This window comes from Chamaea fasciata, unplaced genomic scaffold, assembly GCF_029207755.1.
Source record: "Chamaea fasciata isolate MVZ Bird 193981 ecotype frontalis unplaced genomic scaffold, bChaFas1.0.hap1 SCAF_5, whole genome shotgun sequence".
Taxonomy (NCBI): Eukaryota; Metazoa; Chordata; class Aves; order Passeriformes; family Sylviidae; genus Chamaea; species Chamaea fasciata.
In genome coordinates, this window is record NW_027094090.1 from 65,212,066 (window position 1) to 65,227,292 (window position 15,227).

Genomic DNA, 15,227 nt, shown 5'->3' on the forward strand with positions numbered 1-15,227 from the left:
GTATTATCGGGTTTGAGTTGCATTGTATCAGATGCCTATTCTTGCAAATTAAAAATGCAGATGAGTCTTCTTTTGAAGAGACCAAATATGAGAGTGAAGCCACAGCGATTATTTGTGACTGTTCATTAAGATTCATACCATTTTTCATTGACACTGCAAAAAAATTTCAATACTTAGTATTTTCTCACATTTGAAATGGACCCTCACATTTAAAAAGGATCTTGTCTATACTATTCCCTCTAATACTATAGTATTTCTATGCCCCTCATAATAAGTGTCTTTTTTTGTGGTGCTTTCATACAGACTTAGTTCATGTTTTTCCTAGCCCTCCAAGGCAAAGTGAGATAGTAAAGCTAAAACTGAATTTTTGTTATTTTAGCATTTTGGATAAATGTTTGGGTGCTTCAGTATCTGATGCCTACTTTCTGCAGCTGGTGTGGTGACAGCCTGAAGAACAGGTGTAGATTTTAGTTGGTGTTCAACGTTTCTGTTACATTTAATAAAAGCTATGGGGAAGTTGCATATGTTTCTGATGGCACTCAGTTTGATAAACGGTACTTGAAAGGGGGAAGATGTATTTTATTGCAGAGCTAGGCTTTTCCACACATTTTTTAAACTACATAGTTGCCATAGATTAGCTATCTATAATTTTCTTTGCTTGACCTTTTTAATTTTCAGACCACTCCGAGACACAACCAAAACTGGCTGATAATACTCTCATTTGTTGGAAGTTAACTCCTCTAGTTCTTTCATATTCAGGGTCCAACTTTCTCTTCCCTGTCCCTGGCAATTTATGTATTGTGGAAAATAGATTCATATTGAGAGAAGCTTCCTGTTGATTGAAAATTAAATTAGGCTGTGGAGAGGACAGGTAGAAGTCCCATTGTATCAAATACTTTTTAACATTGTCTAATAAGCAAAGGAAAAAACGCTCCTGACCGTGTTACGTTACTGTGTTAAGTTGTGGTGGCCTGAGGGCAAGAATGCAGCGACATAATTACACTAACCCCGTACTTAAACAATGCTAGATAATGTTGCTTTCACCAGTTGAAGGTAACTAGATAAACTGACACTGCCTTGTGTGTGGATACTGTTTATCAGCTTATCTCACTCCTGCCACAGCTGTTTATGTAAACGAACTGAAAGTAACTTTAGTCTTATGAAGTTTGGACAAAAAATAATTGAGAATTTGTTACCGCATTTTCAGATTTAATAAAGGATGAAGGAAAAGTAACATATAAGTGAAAAACATTCAAAACTAGGAGGAAATTTAAAGAGTTGGGTTTTTTAATGTGGTGTGGGAGGTTGACTCTGAAAATCAGTTGTCATGTAATTCAAGTAGGTAGCCTAAAGGCAGACTTTTATGATTTTGGTCACAATAGTAAAGCTGGGTTACTTTTATTTTAAATGCCACTTCAGGGGAAATAAGATGAGAAAGTTGAAGAACTCTTTTGTGCCAAAAGACTGAAAATTTAGGGCTTTGACCTCACACTTAGTTGAGCAGGTCTGAAGCTCTCTTTGCAAATAGTTCCAAATTCAATAGCACTGACTAAACATGTTCAACAAAGATTGCAGTGTTGAGGACTAGCATTGTATCAGTAATAACTTGCACTGTGTTTTAAAATTTAAAAATTAGCCATAAAAATATGTGTGTTGCCTCATTTCTTTGAAGACTGAAAAAATCATTGAATATAAAACAGATTTTTGAAAATTAACTTCCTGTTCCTTTCTTAGGTGCTGAAACAGCTGAAAAGTACAATTCAAACTGATGTCATGCTATAAATATTGATGAAGTTCTGTTTGGCAACTGGTTATGTTCGAAGTTGGTGGTTGCGATTATAGTTTAGAATTATTTGCTTAACAGCTCAGCATTTTTCTTTGACAATAATAGTGCTAAGATCTTGGACTTCCCTGGGTATATAATCATGTTAATGGGAAGTCAGAATATCTTTGTATAAAAGAATTTCTCTGTTACTAATCATTAGAAGTGAGATAAATATGTAACATGATTTTGGAAAATTTCAGGGTGTAAACTATTAAAGAGTGAAGTTTAAAAAAACACAAAAAGCAAATTGTGACTTAATCTTCATTCTCTGACACACTCCCCTGGCTTTCCTCCCAGCTGTGTCCGGCTCAGTCTGACCATAATTTTCTGCCCGAGGTTGCATTATAGGGTGCAGTGCTGAGACCTACAGCCTTTTTCGGGCAGCAGGGGATGCTTGTCTGCCTTCATGGCCGCTGGAGGACTTAGCACCAGTTTTGCCATGCTGGTTTCAATTCCTTAACAACGCAGCTCTTACGGTAAAAGCAAAGAAAGCAAATGGATAGTTTAACACAGGAAACCTTGGTACTCTTCTAATTAAATACAGGAAGACTGTAAGAACTATATAGTTTGAAAGGCACGATGTCTTCCAATTCTGTCCTGCATGTGAATGATTTTTAGTAATGTTGTCTTTTGCTCTTGTAATTGCTGCTGTCAGTGAGTAAGCCACTGTTCCCCCTTTCCTCTGCACAAGGCTGCTTACCACATTATCAGTTTTAATTTAGTTACTGCTGCTAGGTTTGATAAGCGTACAGCTGTATAGGACTTGATGAGTGTTACTGGTGGTTCCACAGGAAACCTTCGATCTTGAGTTGACTTTACTGGTATGAATAATCTGTCAGGATGATTCTGTTGGAATTATCAGCAGTAAAGGAGTTACTTATAGCTTTCAGGTTTAAAGTTGAGCTGTTGAGAAGCAGGCTTCTCACTCATCGCAACGTTTTGCTTAAGATGGAGAAAATGCTTCGTGTCTCTGGTCTAGTATAAGATCCACTCTTCACCTCTCCTTAGTATACTCTGGTCCTCTGTATTCTGAAGACTTTGTCATTTTGCAAATGCCCTGAAATAAAGGCTTGGTTGCACTGGTGTAGCTCCAGCAGTGCTGAATTCTTGGAAATGCTGGTATACATGGATTGCTGGCATTTTGAGCATGTTGATTGTGGGCCATTTTTGCCACAGGGGCGCCATTAAATGCCATGATAGTTGTAATACTTATGGTAATGATTGCTTTTGTGCCATTGGAATTCCTAGCATTGCTACTGTTAAGAAGTAGTGGCAGCATTAGCAGTGTGAAGTAGCCCTTTCCTGTGCCTGAGAACCGATAATTTGGAAGACTTAATAGAACCAGAGATGAACAGTTGAAAATATTTTTTTTTAAGTGATAGTTTGTTTCCAGCTTTGCAAAACAAATCTCTTGACTGGGTTAAACTTTGATGTGGAGTGTAAAAAGCAGCTGGTATTCTCAACTCACTGTGTTTTAATTCCTTGCTGCTCCAGGTATTACCACAACTCTTAAGGTGATGCTGTCTGTCAAGGAGATGCTGTCAGTCAGTTAAAAACACACTACTCCCAACAACCTCAGTTTGATTGTTTCCATAAATATTGTGGTGTTGATTGTTGAAGGTCTTGAAGAGAAAAAGTAGAAATAATTTTGAAGGTGTTTTGTTACATGCATATATTGTACTTACACAGAAATGTGTCTATATGCACAGAAATGTGTGTGTATATATGCTTCAGTCAAAGTGAAAAGACAGTGGAACAAAGCACGAGGGACTTGGAAAACCTAAGCACTTGGCAGCCTTTGGCTGATTATAGTTGGGATGTAATCTTGATTACAGTAGAGAAGTCATGTGTAGTGTAAATAACGTACAATAGGCTGCTGTAGCAAAGTGAGGACAAATACCTTTTATGTTCACTGTGACCTTTAATGGATTCTTTAGCAAAATCAGTATGAACAGAAAAGAAGTGAGGTTTATGCTGCTTTGTACAGTAGAAAGTGGCATAAAGGTGTAAGCAAAACATTTTTTAAAATAAGCTTTTCAGTTTACTTTTCATTTACTGGGAAGAGAAACATTTAGCACATTAAATATTGTTTATGTATAGGGTTTGGAGCACTGGGAAGGTGATGATGAAGTATTCTATCCTTATGTTTCAAGACTGTCTTTAGACTCAAAGACTAGAGCCAGGATTTTCTAAATTGAAAGTCTGATTTAGGATCATTTGAGAAGTATCCTTTTGCGTGTTTCACATGTCTCTCTTAATGATGAATCAAAAAGGGCAACATTCTTTAATGAGGAAAGAGCCCCACAAATTCACTAATTACTGGGTTTTCTTGAGCAGATCATGTTGTGTAGTAGATGTCCCTGACATCTTCAGGGGCATTCTGTTTCGGGAAATGGTTTGTATTTGAGCTGTTCATGTAAAAGGACTTAAGTGCTGTGAAATGGGACTTGTGTTTTGTTCATGTAGGTTGTTTTTAACTTCTTTATGGTCCTTCTGTACTCATGTTACTTTAGAAGAGCAGTACAGACTAATGCATGTAATATCTATTCCAATGTATAGCTGTTTATCTTGTTAAAAGTACATGTCATATCTACATGCACAGGTGAAACATTTTCTGTATGCTACCAAAAACATCTGTGCAAAGAATTTAATACTGAACAAAATACGAAGTTGTGCAGCCAACACTAAATTAAACATAATGGACACCCTTTCTCATGTCATGTTTTGCTGTAGAACACCACAGTGATGTTGTGGGGTATGTAACTGCCATTCCTGAATATTCCTCTGGATTTTTTTTTCTGGGAGAGTTTGAGGATTTCTGCCTTTTCCAATTCCTCCTAGCTGCTTTGTTTAGAGTGATATCTTTAGTTCGTTTTTCCTTGAAGTACTAATCCTTCCTGGATTTCTTTCCACCTAAGTAATGCAAAGAGATTTTTCTAAACCATGTGAAATAACGAGATTGCATATCCTCTTTTCAAGCGCCAGTAGTATCTCTCCTTCTACAAAATTATTGGCTACAAACTATGTTTCTGTCTTCAGCCTTGAAAAGTGAAGTGGAGAATTACCATCACAGTGAGACCTGGGTTGTCCTGGGTAATTTTTATAGTAAATCATGACTGTTAGACTGCTGCTATGCTGTAGATGAAAAACCAAGAAATATTTCTGTGTTGTTTTGAAGTTGTGAAGCTGTCTTGAAGCCAACTTCCCCATATCCTAATTGAGTATGTGATGTTTTTGTTTATTTACATCAGCAGCTGATTTTTGTAAGATGATGTTTTAAGACAGCTTGAGGCTTTTTGAGCAGGATGTGCTCTTGGTTGCTTTATCAGAATCACCCCACAGCATAAGTTAGAACCAAGTTCAAAATAAAAGTTTGCGTCTGTAAAACATTTACTCACTAAGCAAAGGGACAGGTAAACCACAGTGGCAGGTAAGACACCCCTTTATCACCAAATGTAGTTTCTAGTCAGAAGTTGTTTGAGTGGAAATCATGCCCAGAAAGCTCTTAGTTAATGCTAGAAGATCAGGAAAAAATATTCATTTTATGGCAGTTATTCCAATGATAGGAACACTGTTCCTAAATAATCCTGTACATTAAGGAGTAGTAGCCAACAAAATGATGCAGTGAATTTAGAAAAATGCCACTTGTTCATATCCCTTACAACAAACCTGAGTAATGTCAAGTGGAATAATTGAGGTTAACTTGGAGGTATAGTGGTAAGCTGATGGTTCTGGACTTCTTTGGATTCCTGGAAGTTGGTTATGTTTTGCAAAACCAAAACTGAAGCACTCTATGTGGTTAAGACAGATTATGTATGATTGGAAATGGGCTTGATTGTTAGCCAGTGCAGTACTGCTATGTTACTCTTTCAAAATAGAATTAAGTACCTGACAGTTGGTAGGTATGGGATTCATTTTTACACACAATATTTAATATTCAGGAGTTATTGTAGAACTACATAATTGCTTCCCTTGACTTCAAGGAAACACATTTGTGTGTGTTCTCTCGGTTCTTGTAGAAGAAACTGGTTTCACCCCATGTTTTTCCCAGTTGTGAATAGAAATTATGTTTCTAGAGCCTCCTACTGTTCTGTTGTATCTCATAATCAGTAGGAGATTCTCTCACACTTGCTACCAGTGTTTGCTGTTTTTCCAGATTTGGATGGGAGGTTGTGGGGAGAATTTCAAGAAAATATTTTCCTGATGCCAGCCATTCCGTTCATTTCTGTGCACCTAGGTTTGCTGAGATTTGGAGACAGTTGACTTCTGTTTTTATATTTGTTTTTAATTTACTAATGACCACAGTTTGTTCACATTTTAATTTTTTTTATCTTCTTTTAGGGTTTTGTTTTTGCACTGAATGTAGCCAGGACGGATCCTTGTGGGCTTTGTCAGCCCTTGGAAACTGTCAAAGGTAAAAATCAACCAAAGCTCAGTATTGTGATCTTGAAAGTTGGAGGTGAGAAAAACAGTAGCCGGTGCTGGTTCCTAAGATACTGTAGGATGTATATCTGTTTTCATGTGCTTTCTACCGTGTTATTTCCTGTGGGTTTGCATGTGAAGTTTGTTACTGCCTGATGTGATTTGTTTCTGTAAGCTGAAGTTGATATGTATGATGTATCATTCTCTTTGAAAATTAGTTAGTTTATGTTGAGAGTTTTTGTAGTCACTGGAATTGGTGATTATTTCCTGTAAGCAATAAAGTTAGAGTCAAGGGGTTTTTATCTTCTGAATGCACTTGCTTTCAGAGCAACTTGCGTTTAAAGTGACAAAAAATACTCTGTTCTTCTTCTGTACATTAAATTTTATGTTACTTTTGTACATTCTTAACAGACTTAATGTAATACAATGCTTTAGCAATTAAATACAATATGGCTGGATCATGTGTTAAAAATGAACATTTTGTTTGTACCAAGAGGCTGGTGACAGCGATCATGTGTCAATACAATTGTGTCAAAGAAGTGCAGTCTCATTTAAGACATAGTTTAGTCACGTAGTGCCTTGTTCTAACTGCTCTTGTTTCAAGTATGCCGTGTGTAGATGACCATCTTGGAAGAGCACTCATGTGCCTGTTTTGCTTTGTGAGAAAGTTTGGAACCTACCTTCAATTTCTGCTTAATGTCTGTAATGGTGATATTTGGCACAGCCTTACTGTCCTTCAGGGGGTTTATAGTGGGCCATATCCAATTTAAACTTGGAAATTCACAGGAATTGCAATTGGTTGTGCATTAATAAGTGCTTCTCTCGCAGCTGCACTCTTTAGAAGCTTGAAGTAGGTTTTTTCTTCATTATCAAATGAAGAACAGATTTTCCCTTTAGTCCATATTTGATTTCTGCTGCCAATCTAAAAAAAAAAAAAAAAAAAAAAAAAAAAAAAAAAAAGGTGTTGCTGCATGAAAGGCCCTTGAGTTAGACAAGGTGCTTAGTCCCAGTGGTGCCTGTTTGATGAAACCAAATTTGAAATCATTGTAATTCCAGCTCTCTCTTGCCATTGAGAACCTTGTGTTTTTCCCTGCTGGACCTTTCTATGTGGAGGGAAAATTAGGCCTCGAGGAAGTACCTTGTTCACTGGTGTTGGTTTTCAGGGATTTATAGGCATGAGGAAATGTTGTTCAGGTTTTTGTTGCAGAATGTGTTAGAATGCAGTAGTGCAGAGATGGTATCCATAAGGACACTGCACTGTTCTGCTTACACTGAGTGGCTGGTAGCTGCACCTGTCATGCTGATCCCAGTAAACAAAGTGAGTGTATCTTTGATGCAGAAAGCGATGGAGCAAAAATAGGACTAAATATCAAACTGGATTGTCCCAAAACCATACTGTTTAATGGCAGGACAGTATTGCAGTAGGCATTAAAGTTTGTAAGAAACCCAGCTGGTTCATATTAATGAATGTAATAATTAATGAATGTAATAATAATGAACCTTTGAGAATAGATTCTCATCACTGTATTACATTTTAAAGAGTTAAATAAAAGTTGTTCCTAAGTTTTGGTATGCATTTACTATATAATATGTGGGCATACCAATGCATTGCTATTTGTCAGGCCTTCCTTGGCGTTACCTTACTCCTGTTGAAGTTAGTTAATTTTTCTGAAGGATGTCAGGTGAATAAAAAATTGGGGGATTTCAGTTGCATTTCAAGTACTATGGGTGGATGTATACGAGGATAGAAGAAGAGGACTATGTTACTTTTGACCTTTTCCAGGAGTGACTTTGTTGATCTGAAAATCTAAATGGACTGTCTATAAACTTTCTTTTTATCACCTGGGAACCTGAAATATCACATTAAGTATTGAATATAAGTAAACAAATGCTTTTGGCGTTTTCCTGATCCTGTAGGATGCTAGTAGAAATTCTTACTTCCCATCCATCCTCCATGCATAAAATAAATGACCCTGTGTGTCACCTTCAGTGCTCTGGTCAGAAGCTGGTGAGCTGAGGAGGTGATGTCAGTAACATGGAATAATTATGTTATTTCTTCATGTGCTGGCAATAATCAGTCTCTGTTGGCTGAGACTTCACTCTCAGTTGTAAAGGACTGCTACAAAAGTCTGCCACAGAAGTAGTGTCCCCTGGATTCAGGAATCTTGTAATGTCTCTTTTTGGCAATAAATAAACTTGTATTGCAGCATTCTTGTGCCAGTGGCTAAGGGAATCCATGATTCATGTATGCAAAAGAGCATCAAAATTATTGAATTGGGCTCATAGTTTATTGTAGAATGTTTTGTCTCCTGAAAGAACCCAGAAGCAAATGCAATAAAGTATAAAAAAACCCCAAGCCACAAAAGGATAGTTTTCATCAAAACTTCTTGCAACACCTCTTTTAGTCTGTGGCTTAGGGTCTTCCTGCACCAGCTAAAAATTTTTGTTGGTGGATTTTCTTTTTCCCTTGTGAAGTTTTCTAGTAAATTACTGAGCCTTTTAGAACGTCCACCTTTTTACCATCCCATGTGAGTAAGTTCACTCTAAGTATTGTATGACATAATTATATATGGTTTTTTAAAACGTCAAAGCAAATAAAAATACCAATTATGGGATAAATTGTGAGAAAATAGAAATTATAAAAAAGCAAATACCTTGTGGCCTTTCCATTTTTTAAAATTTCCTAGTTCTACTGACCTTTTCTTTCTTCCTTTGACATGTACTGGTTGGTAGTTTTTTTGTCTTCTTCCAGGAGTAGTATATAAAAACTGGTGTCAAATACTGCCAATTCCTCTGGTAGTGAAGGATCTCAGAAGATAAAACATGTCAGTTTTTCAGAGGCTTATGTTTGAGTTCTTCCACCACTCTGAATGAAAAGTAACTTCCCCTTACAGTGCTCTTAGTCTGACCATTCTGGTCTTGTTTTATAAATAAGTTTCTTTCAATGTTTTTGTAGCTCAAGTTCATTCTTGCTTATTTCTCTGACTTTGTGGCCAGGTAAGTGCCACAGGAATTCTTCTGGCCAAAGTTGTTTTGGCTGTTAGACATCAGACTGTCTGTCTAACAAAAATCTGAGGAACTTCCCAATTACTTGACTCCTACTGCAAAATCATGCTCTGAAACTCACAACTCCGGAAGTTCTGGAGTGGGTTTCAGAAACTGAGCATGGCAGAGAAGTACCATGGACAGGGACTGCCCAGCCTGGCCTCCTCCACTATGGATGAGGAACAAAAAGCAAGAAACATTTGTCATAGGCAGGAGGATCTTGTCGTAGATGTCATGCTTAGCATTTTATGCCTCTGATTTTTGATTGTGTTGAAGGCAGAATGTTTAAGTCAGATTTGGGTAAGAGTTTGCTTTTCTCCTCATTCCTTCTTTTCCCAAAAATGGAAATTACTATGCTCTAAGTCTTTACAACTCTTGTGCCTTGCACTAGAATGTATGATATTACTGAATGTAACAGCTTATTGGTTGTAAGATTTATTAAGTTGTATGTAACATTTTGTAGCTTCAGGGCCCCTAATGTTTGTAGAACGTGTTCTTCACTCCTTGAGTCAACCATGACAGATGTTGTTTTACCTATGTAAAACATAACAGAGGAGGTTGGAGTGCAGATAGCCTTACACTCTGAACAGGCATTAACAATTAAGTGAAGGAGGCGCATCATTTAGAAGCTTTCTCTTGTTAGTTTCAGGCTTGGAATTGGTGCTGTGAAGGTGGCAGTAGTTCTTTAGCCAAGGTGCAGAAGTAGAGAAACTGAAAGTGGATGTTAAATGCTAGTGCAGTTTAAGAGTTACATAATCTTGAGAGGGACAGCTGTTAAAGGCCAACAGCTCTTGGCTTTAAGAGAATTCTTAATTCAGTATGCTCGGTGTGAGCCCTTACTTTTCATATACCCAGAATGTTAGAGATCTGGTCATGACTTATGTCTTGCATTTTGAGTGTGAGAGATTGCTGGTGCATTTGATCTCCAAAATTGATTCATTTGATCCATTACCCCTGAAAGATGCCTCATACTCTGGAGTAGAAAGCATTCTAATCTTAAACACCAAAGTCTCCCTAATTGTATTGCCTCCTTCCATAAGTTACTTTACAATTTGAAGAATGAAGTTTGAGGTGCAGGTTTTGGAACTGCACTGATACTGTCAAAGAAACTTACTCAGTTACCTAGTAGTGTTGAATATTGGAAACATTGGGATCTGATGGCCTTGGTTAAATTGGAAATGCCGATCTGAAGGTGAATGACTATCTGTTCCCTGAACCATTTAGATTCTAGAATGTAGTTGTTTTTTTAATGAAGTCAAGGAAAAAATCCTGAAAGTAAGACTTCAGAGGTACTGTAAGACCACTGAAAGACTTAACAATGTTTCAAACTAACGAGATTTAAGCTTGCCTATAACTGAGTCTTTGAAGCTTATATTGGCACAAAAGCTATTTCCTAGTAAAGAATTGCTTCTGCTCTGGTTTGTGTGATCATTCCTTGCTGACTGTGACTTTAATGAGTGAAATCAGGGACTACATTAAATACTCAGCAATGACATTTTAAAGTTAAAAAGAAAGTATATTCCTGTTAAGTGGGTTTTTTTCTTTTAATTAAGTAGTTTTGTCTTATGCTGAATAACCGTTCTCATTTGTGTAAAACATAATTTCAGCAAAGGTGCAGAATGACAGCATTGAAGGTCATAGCCTAGAATTGTTGTTTATGTGTGCTGCAATCTCACATAACATGGTTAAAGGCAGAAAAATCATTGTTTTTAAACTATATCTTTGTTGTTTATCTTTTAGGCAGTATTTTGCTTTTCTGCAGAGCTTTGCACAGATCCCGTTCCCATGCAAACTGATGAGGGAGAAATACTGGAGGAAGGCAGTCCCAAGGTCAGTGAGGTAAATGCCACTGTGTTTTGGAGGGACAAAAGCTTGCTTGGCTAAAGTGGGGGTGTCCATGAAGTAAACATTGACTGGTGGTGTAGATACTTATTAATTATTGTCATGGAGATACTTAGAAAATTAAGCTTTGAAAAACCTTTAGAAAAGACAGGGGATTTTGCCACCCACTAAGGATTGGAACATGTGTTTTCAGGCACCTCCAGGAAGGAAAGAGAAAACTTCTAAAAAGATACTAACTGTGATTGTATTTCATTTGTGAAAACTGGGTGGGCTTTCTGTCCTACCCCGCCCATCCTCTGAACTAACTTAAGGAATTGGACATGTGGGCCCTTAGGTGCAGGTGTTGGTGTCTGTGGATTACTGAGTGACCTATATTGAAGGTGTGCTGCTTCTTGTTTTCTTGTACTTGCCAGTACGTGCTATGTTGTGAAACTGGATTGTGTGTTGCTTTTAAAGGCACTTCTGATTCTCAGCATACCCTGTTGGGACAGGAGCATGTGAAGTGTTCTGTTGAATACAGTACTGTGTCCTGCTTTTTGCCTACTTCCTGAAGATGCAAATGTTAAGGCACAAATTACTTTGGTTTTCATAATGACATAGTCATTGTCATACTCTTCTGTAGGCTTATAAATACAGATAGGCTAATAAATACTACTTAATGAGTTAGTGTAAACATTGCAACTGATCTGTGTTTAAAATTAAAACATACTCCCCACATTTCACAAAAATCTGAATTATTGTTAGCTTGCCTGTAGCTTTGTGCAAGAGACGGACTGAGAAATTAAAAACTAGAAGACTAAATTAGTTTCCTAGGTAGACCTTTGGAGAGATGTTTCCATTCTTTTAGGATCTAAGAAAAAACATTTTTTAGCTGTAAATACCAAGTTAGGAAGTAAGTAATTATTAGAGGAAGGACTTGGCAATTGTGCTGCATATACTTGAGGAGTTGTGTTAATTTTAAATAGCTTTGAAGGAAGGTTGGCTCTAGATTAGGTGCTGAAAAATGAGAACATATTAGTGGATGTACTTGCAGCAATCCAGGCTATTGAATGCATCTTTTGACAAAAATGTGGTTACATGTATCAGTGGGGAACAGACATGAGAGATGAGACCTCATGGTGCAATAATTACTGATTTTAGCATAGTTATTGGTGCTTTCTTTTCACCACACAGAGAGGATCTTTGTGTGTGTGTGAACACACATCCATGTGTATACAAACAGGTACCTGTGCACATATTTATGGATACACTGCTTTCGTTTTCTTTTGCTTGTGTGGCAGGAAGTAAATTGAAGTAACTGTCTTTTCCTGCAATGAAGGCTATGCTTTTCTTTGCATGCTTAATTCTGGATATAATGGTGAAGATTGTATCTCTGCTGCAAAAATTGAACAAGCTTAAATATAAAACCAGATTCTTTATACTGACTCTGAATACCTAAATGTGTATGAAGTACTGCTTTGAAACAATTGTCATTTAGAGAATGTGGGAGATCAGAATGTGGGGAATTGTGCATCTGGTATTTAGTGTTATTAGTAATGGACTAATTAAAGGATTTATAGGATCAGTATATATTAAGAAAAAAAGTCGTGACTACATCTAGTCCTTCTCCCCATTCTGTTGATGTACAGGACTATTCAATGAAGTCTGTTTTTCAGTGTTTGTTCAATCTGTAAATGATTATCCTCTCTTTCCTTGACTAAGAAGAGTTTTGTATTTATAACAGTTGAAGGTTTGTCCTAGAAAAATATAGACAAAATATATTTCACTATGCTGTCTAGTATCATTAAAATGATCCCCTTGATTTACAAATGTTTACATGATCTAGTGACCCATTTTCATAAAGATACATTTTTCTATGAAATACCTTTTTTAGATATTCAGTAATGTAATTCAGTTTTTCTCCTTTTTTCAGGTTATTTCCCCATCCCTCCCCACTCACTCCCAGCTTTTTCAGGCAGGAGACATGAGGTATACTTGAATGAAGTATTCTGAAAGAGATGAGACCAAAATCATCTTTCATGGACTTACCATGAATATCAGGATATAAATATTTGGGTACCGCAAGAATTAATTTTTTTGTGGTGCCAGCCTCAAAATAACCTAAAAAAATTTTACATGAAGATTCTATCATAGAGTGGAAAACAAATGATTTGTCATGCTGTATGCTTGTGAACTGGTTTGGTTCTGTAAGTGTCTCAGATTATCTGGCATCCTGGACTGTGTAGTATTTTGAGACATCCTGGTCAAGACTTGAAGATAAAAGGAGATTTCCTTTGGTTTTGAAAAAGAAAACATAATATTATGCCTTATGTAGAACTAAGCAAGTCTCTTTAAATATTTAGGGCCTTCAAACTGATTAACATGATGTAACGTATGATCAGAAAATTTAAGCCCTGCAGTCAGATATCATGAAGAATTATGTTCTTGCTTGGCTCCTAACAACCTGGTGAGACAGTTGTAAAGTCAGCTATCGGGCTTGCCTTTGCCACTCCTGAAATGAGTGGCAAACTCAGGGGCAATTCATTGGAAATTAAGCTCAAGGAAGGTTACTGATGGACTCAGTTCTCATTTTAGTGTTTATTTCTACCACTGTTTTTAATGTATACATTTTTATTGAATTAATTATTTAATTTTTTAAAATACTGTGTTTGTTGAGTTGTGTTCATATTCTCAATTTTGCATACACTTTCTTTAAACTGGCATCAACATGGTAAAGACAGCTGGCACCTTGACACAATGGTGGAGTTCTTCAGCCCAGCCAGCTCCTGGCACTGTCGCCAAGAGTGGCCCCAGAAAGCTATGTAATCCTGTGCTCTATGGCACAGGAGGAATGCGTCAAGGGCAGGGACAAGGAACAGAGACGATGTCTTCTGTGTGTTTTCCAGGAGAGTCAGGAAATTCAGGGAGAGAAGAAACAAAACCTGGGTTCATAGAGACTTATAAGCGGGGGAGGTCTTGGGAGAGGATACAATTTCCAACCAATAAGGGTTACATGGGGGAGGAACATAAGGCTGAGAGTACAATACATGGAACAGTGAAATAACACAAGGGGAGGGAACAATCTCAACTGACCACTAGGGCATTGAAGATTGGGGGATTGATAGGGAGCAGTCTGGAAGAAGGGGCAGGGTTAGGGAAGGATTGACAGTTCTGTAGGAGGAGGGAAGGGCAGGTCTGGGGAAGATGGACAACCAGGGCAAAACCAACAATACAGAGGGAAAGGAACAATCCATTAGGGATAAAATGTATTATAACAATAAAAATAGGGGGAGGTTATAGAACAGACAATTGAAACTGAGCTGCAATTGGAAACACAATAACAACAGCACCTGTCAAACAGCATGCTCTTTATTCCGATAATTACCTAATGCTAGTCCTATACAGAGGGGAAGCAACCCCTACAGAAGTCAGTTTTTTCAAATAAGCATATGGGTTTTAAAAATTAATTTTGTTTTGGCAGCTTTGGAAGTCTTATTTGATAATAATATCCAGTCTGTTTTATCCGAACGATTTTCTAATGAGTATCGTACAATAAAGTATCCTTTCATTTTTTAGAATAGTTTGGAGTGGGCTATCTGGTTTCTTGCTTTTCAGGGTCTCTTTTTCTTCCTTTAAAAAAAAAAAAAAGAAAAAAAAATGGAATGATAGAGTCATTGAAGTTGGAAGAGACCTCCAAAATCATTGCGTCCAACCTTTGAATACCACTACGAGGTGGCAAAGGCTCACCAGCGGGATACAATCGAGGGAATTTTGTAGGACTGATCTCTTCAGTACTGGGAATCTAAGCAAGACCCTCATGGTGTTCTCCCCAGTCACGTTTGCTGGAGCTGCTAGTGGGAGCCAGGAAGCACTGGGTCATTCTAGTTGCCTGATATCAAAGTGAAATCTGCTACCTCTCTATCACACCAGGAGAAAAAGAAAACCAGTGTTTCTGCTTGGAACCCTACATCCTTTACTATTATTTGGATTATGATGTTAATTTTTAATTATATTTCATGGTAGTTAATTAGCTACTAACAATTACTAGGCTTTTTCCATTAGCAACCGTAGTACCCTGACAATATCAACAAGCACTGAGCTTCTTGTTTGTGAT

General features: G+C 37.3%; 1 protein-coding gene across 12 annotated transcripts in view; it reads left to right on the plus strand.

Moving 5' to 3' along the window:
- TNRC6B (trinucleotide repeat containing adaptor 6B) overlaps nucleotides 1–15,227 on the plus strand; it is a 136,672-nt gene that overhangs the window by 6,520 nt on the left and 114,925 nt on the right. For 3 of the 12 annotated variants that reach the window (XM_066184180.1, XM_066184174.1, XM_066184169.1), the window contains exons 2-3: nucleotides 6,167–6,239; nucleotides 11,033–11,122. The exons of 2 other annotated variants lie outside the window; for them this stretch is intronic. In XM_066184180.1, coding sequence (XP_066040277.1) covers nucleotides 11,088–11,122 — 35 coding nt within the window. In that variant the 5' untranslated portion in view covers nucleotides 6,167–6,239; nucleotides 11,033–11,087. Of the gene's footprint in view, nucleotides 1–6,164; nucleotides 6,240–11,032; nucleotides 11,132–15,227 lie in introns of those variants that run through there. 7 more of the 12 variants (XM_066184168.1, XM_066184178.1, XM_066184179.1 and 4 more) reach the window with 4 other exon arrangements.